At 40.0% G+C, this 15,614-nt stretch overlaps 1 protein-coding gene across 1 annotated transcript in view; it reads left to right on the top strand.

The window, feature by feature from the left end:
- LOC128208323 (serine-rich adhesin for platelets-like) overlaps window positions 1-15,614 on the top strand; it is a 49,308-nt gene that overhangs the window by 32,512 nt on the left and 1,182 nt on the right. The window contains exons 26-52 of the mRNA XM_052911882.1: window positions 81-240; window positions 382-411; window positions 549-685; window positions 1,622-1,793; window positions 2,068-2,193; window positions 2,656-2,784; window positions 3,037-3,600; window positions 3,897-3,987; window positions 7,077-7,281; window positions 7,510-7,888; window positions 8,204-8,323; window positions 8,789-8,914; window positions 9,116-9,288; window positions 9,618-9,753; window positions 9,921-9,938; window positions 10,183-10,297; window positions 11,045-11,227; window positions 11,496-11,625; window positions 11,870-12,005; window positions 12,306-12,510; window positions 12,817-13,030; window positions 13,276-13,435; window positions 13,566-13,595; window positions 14,230-14,366; window positions 14,625-14,796; window positions 15,048-15,173; window positions 15,391-15,519. Coding sequence (XP_052767842.1) covers window positions 81-240; window positions 382-411; window positions 549-685; window positions 1,622-1,793; window positions 2,068-2,193; window positions 2,656-2,784; window positions 3,037-3,600; window positions 3,897-3,987; window positions 7,077-7,281; window positions 7,510-7,888; window positions 8,204-8,323; window positions 8,789-8,914; window positions 9,116-9,288; window positions 9,618-9,753; window positions 9,921-9,938; window positions 10,183-10,297; window positions 11,045-11,227; window positions 11,496-11,625; window positions 11,870-12,005; window positions 12,306-12,510; window positions 12,817-13,030; window positions 13,276-13,435; window positions 13,566-13,595; window positions 14,230-14,366; window positions 14,625-14,796; window positions 15,048-15,173; window positions 15,391-15,519 — 4,303 coding nt within the window. The remainder of the gene's footprint in view (window positions 1-80; window positions 241-381; window positions 412-548; window positions 686-1,621; window positions 1,794-2,067; window positions 2,194-2,655; window positions 2,785-3,036; window positions 3,601-3,896; window positions 3,988-7,076; window positions 7,282-7,509; window positions 7,889-8,203; window positions 8,324-8,788; window positions 8,915-9,115; window positions 9,289-9,617; window positions 9,754-9,920; window positions 9,939-10,182; window positions 10,298-11,044; window positions 11,228-11,495; window positions 11,626-11,869; window positions 12,006-12,305; window positions 12,511-12,816; window positions 13,031-13,275; window positions 13,436-13,565; window positions 13,596-14,229; window positions 14,367-14,624; window positions 14,797-15,047; window positions 15,174-15,390; window positions 15,520-15,614) is intronic.

The raw sequence follows: 15,614 nt of genomic DNA on the forward strand, positions 1-15,614 counted from the left end.
TACAGGTTTTTACTTGGCACTATAAATGTGTACACCTTATATCTATAAATTATGAACTATGCGTTTTACATATCCTGCAGACCCAAGCGCATGCCACGGTGATCGCGATTGGTATCGGCTCCAACGTGAACCAGTTTGAGCTGAACAACGTGGCCACTGACCGGAACCACGTGTTTTCCGTGGGCAGTTTCTCCATCCTCCACACTCTCCAAGTGGAACTCAAGGACCAGTCCTGTGGAAGTAAGCGAAACATTGTTTCATATTTCATAAGTGTGTGATACATTTCAATTACATGTATTTTGGACCGTTTCTGTAGTTTATACGTTTTATGTTCACCAAAAAAATATAATTGATATATCTGATATTTCATATCTGTTTCAGACCCTAAACCTAAGCCAGCAGTCAGCACGGGTACGTTCTTTGATACAACGATGTGTTTGCCTCTAACAACAGCATTAAAATTTATCTGGGCTTATCTGCATAACGTTAAACAATGATTGCCAATTTATAAAACACGTACCTTGCATTCTGTTGCTTTCCCCGTGCAGACTGCGGAAAGCAGCCCACGGACATCGTGTTTGTGTTGGACTCGTCCGCCAGCGAGGGTAGCATCAACTTTCAGAAACAACTAGACTTTGTCCGCGACTTCGTCTACCAGTTCAACATTGGGCCCAGCCAAGTCATGGTAAGAAAAAAAACGACGCTCTTTCATTTGATATTAAAGTATATTTTTTATTAATCAACTATTACGTATTCGACGCAATACGGGGACAGTCGTAGTACTAATACTAGGCAATTGACGACAATATATGCCAAAACAGGACCAAGGCCGGCCAATAAGAGTTTCTGCCGTTTTGATTGGCAACTAAACTCGTCATATGTAGGATTTGAGAAATGAACCGTATTCATTGGCTGTCGAAACTCGCCCTAATATGAGAAATATGCTGGAAATAAGTTTTAAAGGCAGCCATTTTGTTTTCCATGTAACCGCCTGTTTTGAAAGATTTGTGCCTTGTTTAAAACATAGTTGGAACTACTAGACTATTAGATACTTCAATCACGTCGAACAGTTTGATATTACTGTTAAATAACCTGTTGGTGGATTTTACGATAATATTTTTTTAAACCAACAAAATGGACGACGAAGGTGAAAATATTGAACTTATGACAAACGGTTTACGACATAACCATGAAAAGATATTCTTCCTTAGACTGTACAGAGCTTTATTCATAAGTCTGTGCAATGTCACTATAAAGGATGCATGTCAACATCAGCAAAGTCCGGTATAGAAAAGTAGAAACCATGAATGCAAAAAGGGATAAATAAGATTCAATATAAACTAAAGGGAATTATTAGAATGTTTTAACCAAAATGCCGTACCATACGTAATAGTTAATTAATAAAACATACTTATTCATTAGTTGATTTCATATTGACCGAGTTATTTGTCCACAGTCGGCAGTATTGGTATCGCCTCGGACAAATTAATGGGTCATTATAAAATCACCTTCGCCATCGTTGAAAGACCGAAACAGCAAGCAGTGATACTGAAATATGGGTTTCTAGCATAGTTGATTTCTTTACAATGCATATGCAATATCATGTTTTCCACGTGCTTAGGTGAGCGTGGTGAGATTTAGCAGCGGCGTGCACGAGCAGTTCCCTCTGAACCGGTACACAAACCAGACGGACCTGCTGGCCGCCATCGCCCGTATCACATACAACAGTGGCGTCACGTACACGGACAAGGCGCTACAGTACGTCCGCCTACACAGCTTCCTCGCATCTAAAGGTCGGAGGATTGAGCTATTATTTATTTCCTACTTATGAGAGGTTTTGCACATGTTTGTCATTCGTTCGCTTTCTCTTCGGTTGAAACAATTTCCTCAAAGCGCTTCGCAGTAAGTCATGTACGTATTGATTTTGCGAAAATTGAACAGTATTTAAATCTGCCAAGACTCTATAGAATTCGTCATTTTAAGTGTTCACTTTTCTGATGTTGTGCAAGTAGCTTTCAGTTTCAAAGACTCTAGCCATGTTGGTAAACCGTTACGTCATGGTTGCAGGTGCTCGAGCTAACGTCACGGACCTGGTTATTCTGCTGACGGACGGACAGTCTACCCACCCGAACGACACAGCGCGTGAGGCAGATCTGCTTAAGAACCGAACAAACGTCAAGGTTGTCGCCATAGGTGCGTCACGCCAAAACTTGTCATGACAAACTAGATGATCTCTGTTCTGTGTCCTTTAGGGTGTTGACACTGTACGGAAAAAGTTGCGAAATTTGGGCATTAACATCTCTAATTGTAAATAATCATGCGAAAAGCTACAGAAACAAGTTCAGTAGCAAAAAGCAGAAACATAAACCCGGTTTAATGGCACTGGGTAAACGCCAAAGACATAAAACATAAAATCACAAAAAAAACCTGGAAGAACAGCACAAAACTCCAAAAGCAGCACAGTGTATACATGTAATATATAAAAAAAACTAGGAATGTTTATCAAGGATTGTTAGTTACCGCCTTGGAGCAGTCAGTAGAATGTAAAGCCTTGTACATAACTTAATTATCTGTTGCAATTATTTCATTTGGATGTTTTAAACGGTTTAACAGTGTGGTGATTACTAAATTACGTTTTCTTTGTCACTATCCCAGGTATCGGAAGCGGAGTACATACGACAGAACTACGGCGGATCGCGTCTGACGACTCACATGCCCTGGCCGTCGCCAACTTCGACTCCCTGAACACCATCAAATCCGAGCTTACATACGTCACCTGTCAGAGTAAATATATCTCAATTGTTTTCGAATAAGCTTTGTAAATGCGATCGCTATGCTATAATGCCAACTTCAACCCTCATATCAAAGCGCATACAACTCGTGCCGCATAGTAAGTATCTCAATTGTTTCCATAACCTAATTCAGTATACACAATGTATAAACAATCCATATATGTAATTCAGAATACAAATGAAAAATTAAGTAATGCTAATGAAAACGCCCTTTTAAAGAATGTATATGCCAACTAACTTCCAGCTTGTGGTTTCGTATCGAAGGCAGACATCGTGTTTATTCTCGACGCCTCCTCCAGTGAGGGCTCCCTTAACTTCCACTCTCAGCTGGACTTCGTCTCCAGGGTCGTTAACGACTTCCAGGTCGGGCCTCACAACGTGCAGATAGGTGTTCTTACGTTCTCCGACCAACCGCACCTCGCCTTCAAGTTGAACCAGCACACTTCCAAGAACACGGTGCTTGACGCCATCCAGAGGGTGCCGTACATCCAGGGGCTCACTAACACCGACCAAGCGCTGCAATACGCCAGAACCACCATGTTCACGAACGCTGGCGGCGCCCGCAGTGACGCGCAACACTATGGCGTCGTGTTGACGGACGGCGCGTCTTCCAACTCGGCACAGACACTGCAGCAGGCGACCTTACTAAAGCAGCAGCATGTGACTGTGATTGCCATCGGTATCGGGGATAATCTCAACAAGAACGAGTTGAGCAGTATCGCCTCCGACTCCAACCATGTGTTCACCGTCTCCAACTTTAACGCTCTCCGGACGCTTCAGTCTGAAATCAAGGCGGCGGCTTGTGAAGGTACCCACGGTTCACTAAAAGTATTTTATTTAGTAAACATAAAGCGTCTACAGAAACTATTTTGTTAAAATATTTCTATATCTTGACTCGAGTAGACAACTTTTTTTATCACTTTCAGGGGTAAACACAACGCCAGCTCCAACAAAAAGTATGTTATTATTTATAATTCGATTTATTATTTTGATAATTTATTCACACTCGTATTTATTCACTTCAATCTCCTTATAACCCATTATTAGTGTCATGCTTTACAGTATTTAAGAATTCTGGTAGTGTTGCCTTTAATAAAATTGCAGCTGTTAAGAGTCTCTATACAGAAACTTTTTTTCAGCGACCATTGATTGAAGCGTCCTACTCTGTACTGGTAATGGTAAGTGTGGCAAAAAGGTGTGTCCAGGTCACTGTAAGTTATTCTGGATGGTGAACCATTTCTACCGGTGGAACAAATTTATTGAGATTGTGCTTCTCCTGAAAATGTAAACTGTTCATGAAATGTTCGTGACAATTAATGTATTGCATTGTGTTCAGAGATGAGTTTCAAGATGAATGTTTCATAAATTGTTTGCTATCATTTACTGATTCACTATTGTTAATGTTATATCATTTCAGGGATGCAGCTGCGGAATCGACGACTGAGACTTTGTTGTTAATTTGGAAATAAAATATTTGGTTGCAACCTTTTCTTGTAAATATCTTTAGTAAACTCAAACATTGCTTTATGTGTAAGGTTTCTCTGTGTATCCATGGTCATCGTCTATCTGAACTCTTACCTCAAAATAACCTTTATAACTGTTTAAAGAATTTATCCCAACTGAGCAGTACGGAATAACGGAATACCATTTTCAATAGTCTCATAATAATGTATTTATGTATCCAGTGGCCAGCTAAGAGTTACAGTGATAGTAATGTTCTCGTAAGAAATAAAATGAAAACATATTTCGTATCTGGGGATTCCAGGGATAAAAACAACGCTACTGAAGTTCTTGTACACTACATTTTAGTCTTCATAATCCACTATGGTGCTCTGAAATGTTATAATACAAATTAAATATGTTGTATGAACTTAGACATGATATTTCACAGAAATCACACCAAAGTGTGCAATTTCTTTAAAATGTTAGCCGGTCACTTAGTTATGACGACTACTGTAAAGCCCATAAACGGAATCCTTATTTTGCACCCTTACAATTTTGCAAACAGAAGTGTAGAGACGTAGGTTACGGAGTCAGTAGAAGCATACTGTTAATGTTCCCCAGGGCCCTTGACCTAGGTAACCGGAATGGACTTGTATGTCACTGCCACCTAATTCAATGCCTACTCTTTATCTTATTTATTTGCGTAATATATAGCTTTGCTTCATTTAAAGGGTCCACTTTTGTTTTTGGATAAAAAGAAAGTTTTCCCGGTAATGCATCTGAGAACTCTTATTTTATCATCAATTTACTCTATGGTATCGAAATATAATTATATATATATAAAAAAAAAGATTTTGGGTGTAGCAGTTAAGTAAAAAACAACAACAATACTTTATTAACCACTACGCTTGATACAAAAGTTATAGATAGTTTGACCTTTTAACAATACATTGATAACATCACGTGCTAATTTCAATCACGCAACAACGAATCGCTGAAAGCCAGTCTTAACGCTAATGAAAATTGTGGTCTACGATGACGATATTTCAGCAAATACCAACATTTGCTGAAGGGTTTTCGCTTTTGGTATCTTAGTTTTAACTCTCCTAATGGTTAGTCAAACTTTATTTCGTCATACAAAAAAGTGCATTTTACAAGAACATGGGCGAGTCCCTTTAAGACCGTAGTGCCGAACATGCCAGTGCCAAAATGCTCATCAATGTCAACTCTTTTTTTTATTCTAACTATACATATACACACATGGGCCAATCCCTACCATGCGTGTTAGTCACATAACCTTTGATAAGAATGTGACAAAAGTACTGTAATACAAGTCAGTGATATCTGTTAGTCTTGTAAAAACTGTCTAAATGTGCACATTGTCCACGTATAATGTAATATTTTAGAGCTCTAAAATATTGAGTGTTACACATTAGAAACAATACTTGAAAGGCGCTGAACAAAAGCAATTATGTTTGTAAGGTAAGACATTTCATTGTTGATAAGTCTTTAGTAAAAATGTATAGAAATTATACCATATAATTAATATAGGTGTATGTGTTATCCACAAGGCAATGTTCACCATGTAATGCGAGGTGATATAGATCACTGATACTAGCGTCGTGTGGACGCTTGTTTTTCGATGCTTGCTACCCTGTCCATCCTGCCCTTAGTGAAAGGGAAGTTAAGATGAGTGGTAATTTGATTGTTATTTTAATTGTATATACTATCCCTAAGGGAGAAGAAATTTCTAGTATTTATCCTTATTAATCATTCTAATGATCCGTCTGTGTCCTTTCGCTTGAAATTGAACTAAGCAAAGCGTACTCGTGAACGAAGAGACAGTCATTTTGTGCCGCCAAAAAGCGGTTTTGGACAGTATGGCATTTGTCACTGTACGGTCCTTGTGAGCGTATAAATTTAAAGCTACGACTTAATTGGTTGGCTGATGTGAATCTTATTCAATCTGTACATGTATGGTTGCTTTGCGGGGATATGAGCCCGTCTGTTTAGTAGTTAGTTCATGGTGATAAGTTTAAACATATTAGACATATATGTCAAATCGCAAATCGATGACCTGTTTGATTTGGGCGGACTTAAAGCCATGCACGACCATTCAATGAATCAAAGACTTGAAAACAGTAAGTTCATTTGCAAACTGCGGCACGTCCGTCCAAACGTCCAGAATTGGAAGTACTTCAACAACAACAACAACAAAACGACGACGACGACGACGACTACTACTACTATACTACTACTACTACTATATTATCAACAACAACACTAACATTATCATCAACAACAATATATTTTACTGCTGCTGTTACTGCTACTGCTGCTGCTACTTTTACCACCACCATACCACCAAAACCACCACCACCACCACCAACATCACCACTTCTTCTACTTCTACTACTACTGATACTACTTCTTACATATCTACCTACAACAACAACGACGGAGGGGACAACAACAACTAGTATTACTTCTACTATTCCTGCTGCTTCGTATTCTGTTATCAGTATTTATTACTATTTCTACTGCATTTTTATGTACAAAACATGTATTTTCAGAGAGGAGTTAGGTCAAAATCCTTCAGAATGTGTGTCTTTTCCTATATTTTTCGATAGGCAGTACTTCTATATAGAAACTCTGTATTTTCATTACATTGGCAATGAAAAAGAAAAAAGAAAAAGATTGAACCGATAGGCTTATTACTCATTTTATCCTAGTTTTCCAAAATACAAATGAACGTTTGCAGACACTTAATCTAAATGAAAGGTAACAATATAATATTTATTCTAATCGTTATACTTCAATGTTGCTCTCCCACATTATTAGGCAGCTGTTTTTTGTAACGTTGGTCCTGGCCGGAGCTCGAGCGGACTATGAGTGTCTGTGCAACTATAACGTGGAGGCGGCCGTCTACCTGCAACCGAGCACGAGCGGGCAGGCCGTTGGCTACTTGTACGAGTTCGATTGTAAGGCGATCTACGAGAGCGCCGCGGCAAATGCGGAATTCGCTAAGATCGCATTCGAACACCAGGTACGAGTTACTTTTTACAGGGCTCGTTTAAGAGTTTAGAAAACATCATACCAAAAACTGTATATTGGTTACTGAGCAATATATATGTATACCATTATATTATATTACATGTATATTAAAAAAACATAAGATGAAACATAGTCGTACTCATATATACGTTTGTTTAGTAGCCGCCGTTGCTCGTATGCTATAATCAAACAAACTATTGAACATATTATATACATATAGATTGGTTATGTGAAACTGGACGCTAACATGGAGAGCCAGACATGTCCTGGTGAGCCGCCGAGTTCCGACAGGGTTACAACCACGATCGCCACAACGACATTAGCTCCAACAACAACGCCAAAACCTACCACGACAACTACCACGCCTCGACCAACAACAACGACAACAACACCAAAACCTACCACGACAACTACCACGCCACGGCCAACAACAACAACGACAACACCGAAGCCAACAACAACCCCTACTACAACTACTACCACTACAACAACACCAAAGCCAACGACTACGTCAACAACAACAACAACAACAACGACCACTACCACCACTCCTAGACCGACAACAACTACGACACCCGTTCCAACTACAACGAAACCAGGTATACTAAACATAATATCAACGTTGCTTAACTTGTCATTTTAATATAAGCTCTTGTTTGACATGTTTCGTATCTACGAGATAACATTTCATAGATAGCGATGGGAGTAGTTCAGCATTAACGGGCCCAGGTTCGATTCCTGCCCAGGGCTGTGTCGATGAGTACTGGTAAATGGTTTTTAATCAAAAGTGCAATTATATGTAGCATATTTTAAAACCTGTGCACCAATATGTTCGTCAGATTCTATGTTACTTGTTGACTTCTGCGATGTTAAAGTAAAATATCGCTCTGAAATGTCCCCTGCTTATTCACCAGACTGTTCCCACGACAAGGCGGACATCGTGTTTCTGTTGGACTCCTCGTACAGCGAGGGCGAGCCGAACTTCAGGAAACAACTTGCCTTCGTCAGCAACTTCACCACACCCTACGGCATAGGTAGAAAAGCTATAAAATTCTTAAATGTATACATTTTAGTAGAGTTTCGCCCCGGAGAGCTGAATGCCTTCTTACACGTTACTAGGCTAACGTTGTTATAGAAAATCGGAATCAATCTCCTTTGTTTACTTGTGGTGCATTTTTATCATTTTTAATGCCTGATCCTGTTAAACTCATTTTACTTTAATGATAAGAACAAAAAAGCATATGATTTGTGAATGGATAAAACAAATATGCGATATTTTGGCGCTTTTTAAATGGTAAAAGTGTGGCCACGTAGCTATTAAATGAAGAACCGAATATATAACGGCTAATCTTGTTTTATCTGAACAAAAATAACATGCTTTCTTTTGTTTGAATAGTTTGAGTCAATGAGTTTTAAACATAATAATGCATTTTTGCATCAACATATATATAACCTTTAGTTGCCTTTATTCGCCGATTATATATACCGTCTTCCTGCAGGCCCTGACAAGGTACAGGTGAGTGTGGTGACGTTCTCTACCTCGCCTCATAACGCCTTCTACCTGAACACGTACCGTGACCGGGCCTCACTCCTCAACGGCATCAACAACGTCAGGTATACACCAGGTAATACCAAAACCTTCTCGACAACAGTGACTTTCTTCAATAAGAAACCACGAGTTAATGTACCAAATAGAAGTGTCACCTTGATCTTCTATCTTAAAATGCATTTGACAATTTGGTGGGATTTACATAAATTTTCAAAACAATATCTATGTCTCTGTTCACAATATCTAAGAACCCTGTCCTACGTCTTTCCTCATTCAGGGTCCACGTCAACAGACAAGGCATTGGAGTTCGTACGGAGCACAAGTTTCTCACCGCTGCACGGGGCACGCCTGGGGGTCCCCAAGATCCTGGTGGTGATGACGGACGGCCAGTCAACTAGCCCTACCCTCACAGCACAGCAGGCCCACATACTACACTTCTCAGACATCAAGGTTATCACATAACGCTCTTACAGACTGCAGGCCATTGCTTGAGATAAGTCGTATATGAGATAAGCTAAAATGTTTGTTCCTTTCCATCCTAACGATCACGCTTAATATTCGTTTACAGTGTCTCAAACTAAAATACAAGATGTTCACGATTTGTTGTTGTTTTATTTTGCAAAAATGATCACTGTGTACTGTCATCGGGCTCAGATCAGCTTTTCCCAAGTTTGGTATGTACTAAAATTTTGGCCATGTCTGTGGCATTTTACCACTTTTTTGAAGTTTGGCATAGAGTCGTTAATGTTTTTTTTTTCAATTACTGGACTTTGTTACAGGTGATATCTATTGGTATCGGGTCTGGCGTTGTGAAGACGGAACTGGCAGCTATCGCGTCCGACGCCCAGCACGTGTTTACCGTGCCGTCCTTCGACTCCCTACAAACCATACAGACAGAGATACAATCAGCTGCATGTACGTATGTAGGGAAGTGTATCTAAATATAAATCGAAACAAATGTTTAAAAGTAATAAAAACAAAACTGATATTTAACTACAATCACCCGAGAATTCAAAAAATGAATGTGAAGGTACATCATTTTATCTTTGAATATTTTCATTTCTTTCTTTTGTTGCTTTCAGGTACCTCGGAAAAAATAGGTAAATAGTACATAGTAAAAAGCTGCTACGTTTTATAAAGAATTATTTACTACATCAACTCTCATTGTTTCGAACATCAAGTAGTTATTTTAATGTTTTGAGGATGTGTTTCTATCACATATATAAGACCTTAAACAGTTTGGAAAGAACACAATGTTCAATGTAAAGCACCAAATGAGGTACATGTACTTTTACTTGAGGACGATAGCACACACATATAATAGAATTACACATTCTCGTACAGACGCGAGCTGCGCTCAAAAGCAGGCGGACGTGGTGTTCGTGCTCGACACTTCCGGAAGTGAGGGCGCCGTCAACTTTGCTAAACAGCTACAGTTTGTCGCCAACGTTACCAGCTCGTTAGTGTTTCGTTGTGTGCTTGTTTGTGTGTGTTTATTAAATTTCTATTTGCATTCCGATACCAGGTGTATGTTCACATTTGTACTTAAAGTTGCACTCTCACAGATTGAACGTTTTGACAACTTTTTTATTTTTTGTCTTGAAACGAGCAAATTTTGCGTAAATATCTGCAAACCAGTGATTAAAGACTGCTGACAAAAGATCAGATCGCAGCTTTACATATTTCCGTCCCAAAATTGACGTTTTATGCATTTAGCTAACTGTATTTTACGGAACGGAACAAGAGTTGGGGGCACCAAACGGGGAATGTTTGTCTGAGGGGAAGAAAATCTATCATACACTAGCTTTCGTTCTGCTTACTCAACTAAGGACATTATTAACAGAACGAAAGCTAGTGTATTATAGATTATAGATTTTCTCCCCCTCAGACAAGCATTCCCCGTTTGGTGCTCCAACTCTTGTTCCGTTCCGCAAAATACAGTTAGCCTCTTAAACCGTAAGTTTAAGCCATATTTTTTTTTAATTTGGAATAGAAATATGAAGATCTGCGATCTGATCTTTTGTCAGCAGTCTTTCAACACTGGTTAGCAGATATTTACGCAATTTTTTTCTCATTCCAAGACAAAATATATAAAAGTTGGATAACGGTAAAAACGATAGGTAGACATTCCATGCTGAATAGTTTATGTACGTACTTGTAATGTATGGTTAATCTTATTCATTACACATTTATATACATCTGGAAGATTTGACATCGGCCCTAGCAACATCCAAGTTAGCGTGGTAACATTCGGTACGCATGCGTACAACGAGTTTTTCCTGAACGAGTACGGAGACCGCCCCTCGCTGCAGACGGCCATCAACAACATAACCTACAGGGGCGGAACCACGAACACAGCCGAGGCGCTCAACTTTGTCAGTACGAACAGGTAATGGGTTTAAAGCCAACTACATGTCCTTATCACGCACGATATAGGTTTTAACGTTGTTACACTGTTTCACGTTTTGCTAATAGAAGGCGGATCCAAATGAAAGACGCGTGAAATCAACTTACATATTCTTTTTTAGTGTCGTGTATAGACTGTTCGAAACGATAACCTCTATACAGTTTCAGGTTTTCTGTAAAACTGTATTCTTTATTTTCCCCTAACCTTGATTCGCCATCATACGGATATAAAACATTACGTGTGTCATCAGTTTTAAGGCGGAAAACGGCGGCCGTGGCAACGCAGTGGTGCGGCTTGTGGTTGTGCTTACGGACGGCAACTCGAACAGCGCCTTTACCACACAGACTGCTGCCACCCATCTACACGCCCTCGGCGTCCGAGTAACACTTTCTGCTACTATACATTAAATAATTTTATAACATGTGACAATGGTGAGCTTTAAATTAAAATTGTCCAAAAAAAAAGCGACGAGTTGGTTCAAACTTAAAAACATGTTTATTCTCAAAGAACTATGGCAACTCAGGCTGCAAATTATTTTTTCATGATCTGGTGCACATGTATACATTTATTTAGTATAAAAAAAAATATTATATCATAAAGTCTAGAAAAATTGATCGTTTTCAGGTAATCTCAGTGGGTATCGGCGCGCATGTGTCCCAGACGGAGCTTACACACATCGCCAACGACCCGCAGCACGTGCTCAACGTCGCAGACTTCAACTCTCTCAACTCCATTACCACCGAAATAGAAACTGTCGCATGTATATTAAAGTTTCGTTGCTACATTAACTACATTAACTAATGAAGCTAAGGCACGTAAATGCGTGGATACCATTTTTCATTTTACACATAGTATAATATGAAATAATATATGGTCATTAATAAATTGATTCAAAAGATATTAAATGGTATGTAATACAGCATTGTTTTTTTATCGAATGTGTTTCCTTCAAATGTATCAAACATGTTTTAGCTGTTGTCAACTTCAAAAGCGAATAAATGTTATGAATTCCCATATCTTGACAACACATAAACACAATATAAACTCTCGCCGACGACAGGCACAACACCATCACCGTGCGGTGACCATCCCGCGGACATCGTGTTCCTGTTGGACTCATCCTCCAGCGAGGGGGCCGACAACTTCCAGAAGCAGCTAGACTTCATGACAAACTTTGTACGCCAGTTCGACATCGGGCCTAGCGACGTCCAGGTCGGCCTCGTAACCTTCAGCTCCTCCGCACACAGCGAGTTCTACCTCAACTCGTACGTATACATGTATATACAATGATGTTCAAGCTCTACAATGAATACAGTTATGTACAACTAGAACTTTTACTAGAAAATAGGTACACAATTACCATAAAACTGGACATGGAAGTCATAGAATATGTAACGCAATTCTATTAAGGAACGAGAAGTTACGTTATGATGTCAGGATTATTGACACACCAGAAGTACTGGTAGCAGTGGCTCTTAGAAGTATATTGGCTTTCAAGCCCGGGATAGTTTTCAGGATCCGTATCCATGTAACCATTTTATGTTGAACTCCAGCATTCTTTCCTCACACAGTTACCGGGACAAAGCGTCACTTATCGCGGCGATTCAGTCCGTCCGGTACCGCGGCGGCTCGACGGCCACAGACCAAGCGCTCCGGTACGCTCGTTACTATCACTTCGCCTCTTACCACGGCGCGCGTCCGAACGCCACTAGGATAGCCATCGTACTGACGGACGGACAGTCAACCGACATCAGCGCCACCATTACAGAAGCTTCGTCTCTAAAGGTGGGGAACAGTTAGTCTTGTTGATGGGTGCTATTTTTTCTTTGAACAAATAACTAATCTTTGTTCCGTTACTAATAAAGCATGAGTTATGGAAATGAGTAGCACATTTTTCGTCTTTTATAACAATAGTCGGTACGATAGAAGTATATAATGGATGTACAGGTTTTTTCTTGGCACTATAAATGTGTTAACCTTAAATCTATAAATTACGAACTATGCGTTTTACATGGACGGGTATACTGCAGACCCAAGCGCACGCCACGGTGATCGCGATTGGTATCGGCTCCAACGTGAACCAGTTTGAGCTGAACAGCGTGGCCACTGACCGGAACCACGTGTTCTCAGTGGGCAGTTTCTCCATCCTCCATACACTCCAGGTGGAACTCAAAGACCAGTCCTGCGGAAGTAAGCGAAACTTCGTTACATATTTTGTGTGAAACATCTCAACACGCACATAAAACATTTTTGGCCGTTTCTGTAATTTATACTTTCTGATGTTCACGAATTGTAACGGACTCTTTCATATCTGTTTCAGACCCAAAACCTAAGCCAGCAGTCGACACGGGTACGTTCATGTGATGTTCTTTGATACCAGGATGTGTTTGTGTATTCAATTAAACCCGTTTATATGTTACAAAACAACAACCATTTTTTTCTTATAAGTATTTATCATGTGTTTCCGGTACGGATAGAAAAATCCGACCCGAGGGCAGATTTTTCGATCCGGACCGGAAAAACATGATTGATATTTTTTTTTGCATATCTCAAATTATCAATTTGTGGGGAAATTGAAGTAGAAAACGCACTTTTGTACATTTCACCAAAAAGCGCGTGCGACGTTGTTTACTGACGTCATAAAGCGCATGAATCACTTTTGACGCCAAATAGTTCCTCTAAGAATCGCGTTTTTACGATTATTGATTTTTAATTTTAATTAAAAGTCTTCATACTTATGTATTTAATTGCGCTTTAATGAAATAGTATTGTTCATAACCATACAGTAAAAGAAATAAGAAGTGGCGCGTTGTTGCGCGTGATTCATCTGACATGGGGGTTGTAAGACGGGTTTTTCCAGCACTGGTCACATGACCGGAAACACACGTCCGGTATGCAAGAAAGCCTTATTTGATAAATGAAACAATAGCATTGCTAACTTATACAACACATGTACCTTGCAATTTGTTGCTTCCCACGTGCAGACTGCGGAAAGGAGCCCGCGGACATTGTGTTTGTGTTGGACTCGTCCGCCAGCGAGGGTAGTATCAACTTTCAGAAACAACTAGACTTTGTCCGCGACTTCGTCTACCAGTTCAACATTGGGCCCAGCCAAGTTTTGGTAAGAAACGTCGCTCTTCCCTCTTATATCAAACTTAAATTATAATATTGTAATTTCGCCAGTCTACAATGAATGTTTAAATAAGATAAGTATTACACTGACATAACTGGCGAGGTGGATAGTGGAGGCTGTAACTTATTTGCCAACGTTTATTACAAAAACAGCAAGAACCGATACTGCAAGAACCGATACTGGAGTATCGGGCTCGAACATATTTGTTTCCTTTACAATGCAATATCATGTTTTCCACGTGCTAAGGTGAGCGTGGTGACCTTTAGCAGCGGCGTGCACGAACAGTTCCCGCTGAACCGGTACACGAACCAGAAGGACCTGCTGGCCGCCATCGCCCGCATCACATACAACAGTGGCGTCACGTACACGGATAAGGCGCTACAATACGTCCGTCTACACAGCTTCCTCGCATCTAAAGGTAGGAGGGACAAGCATAATATTTGTCACATCTTCGTTTAAAATAACTTAACCAAAGCGTGTCGTAGTAAATCGTTTTCGCGAATGTCCTAAATCTTGATTTTGCGAAAATTAAGCAGTATTTAAACCTGCCAGAACTCTATAAAATACATGTATGTCATTTTAAATGTACAGTTTTCTGGTGTTGTACAAGTAGCTTTTCGTTTCCATGACAAAACCAGCCGTGTTTATATCGTAACGTCATGGTTGAAGGTGCTCGAGCCAACGCCACGGACCTGGTTATCCTGCTAACGGACGGACAGTCTACCCACCCGACCGACACAGCGCGTGAGGCAGATCTGCTTAAGAACCAAACAAACGTTAAGGTTGTCGCCATAGGTGCGTCACGCCGTAACTTGTCATGATAAACTAGATGATTGTGTCTGTTCAGCGTCTTTAGGGTGTTGACACTGTACGGAAATTTGGGCATCAACATCTGTAATTGTAAAGCCTTGTACAAAACTTAATTATCTTCTGCAATTATTTCATATGGATGTTTTAAAAGGTTTAACATTGTGATGATTATTCAATTATGTTTTCTTTGTCACTATCCTAGGCATCGGAAGCGGTGTACATACGACAGAACTACGGCGGATCGCGTCTGACGACTCACATGCCCTGGCCGTCGCCAACTTCGATTCCCTGAACACCATCAAATCAGAGCTTACATACGTCACCTGTCAGAGTAAATACCTATGAATTGTTTCCGAATTAGCTTTATAAATGCGATCGGAATTAGTTATGCTACTATGCCAACTTCAACTCTCAAGTCACAGCTCA

This window comes from Mya arenaria, chromosome 11 (genome assembly GCF_026914265.1).
Source record: "Mya arenaria isolate MELC-2E11 chromosome 11, ASM2691426v1".
NCBI lineage: Eukaryota > Metazoa > Mollusca > Bivalvia > Myida > Myidae > Mya > Mya arenaria.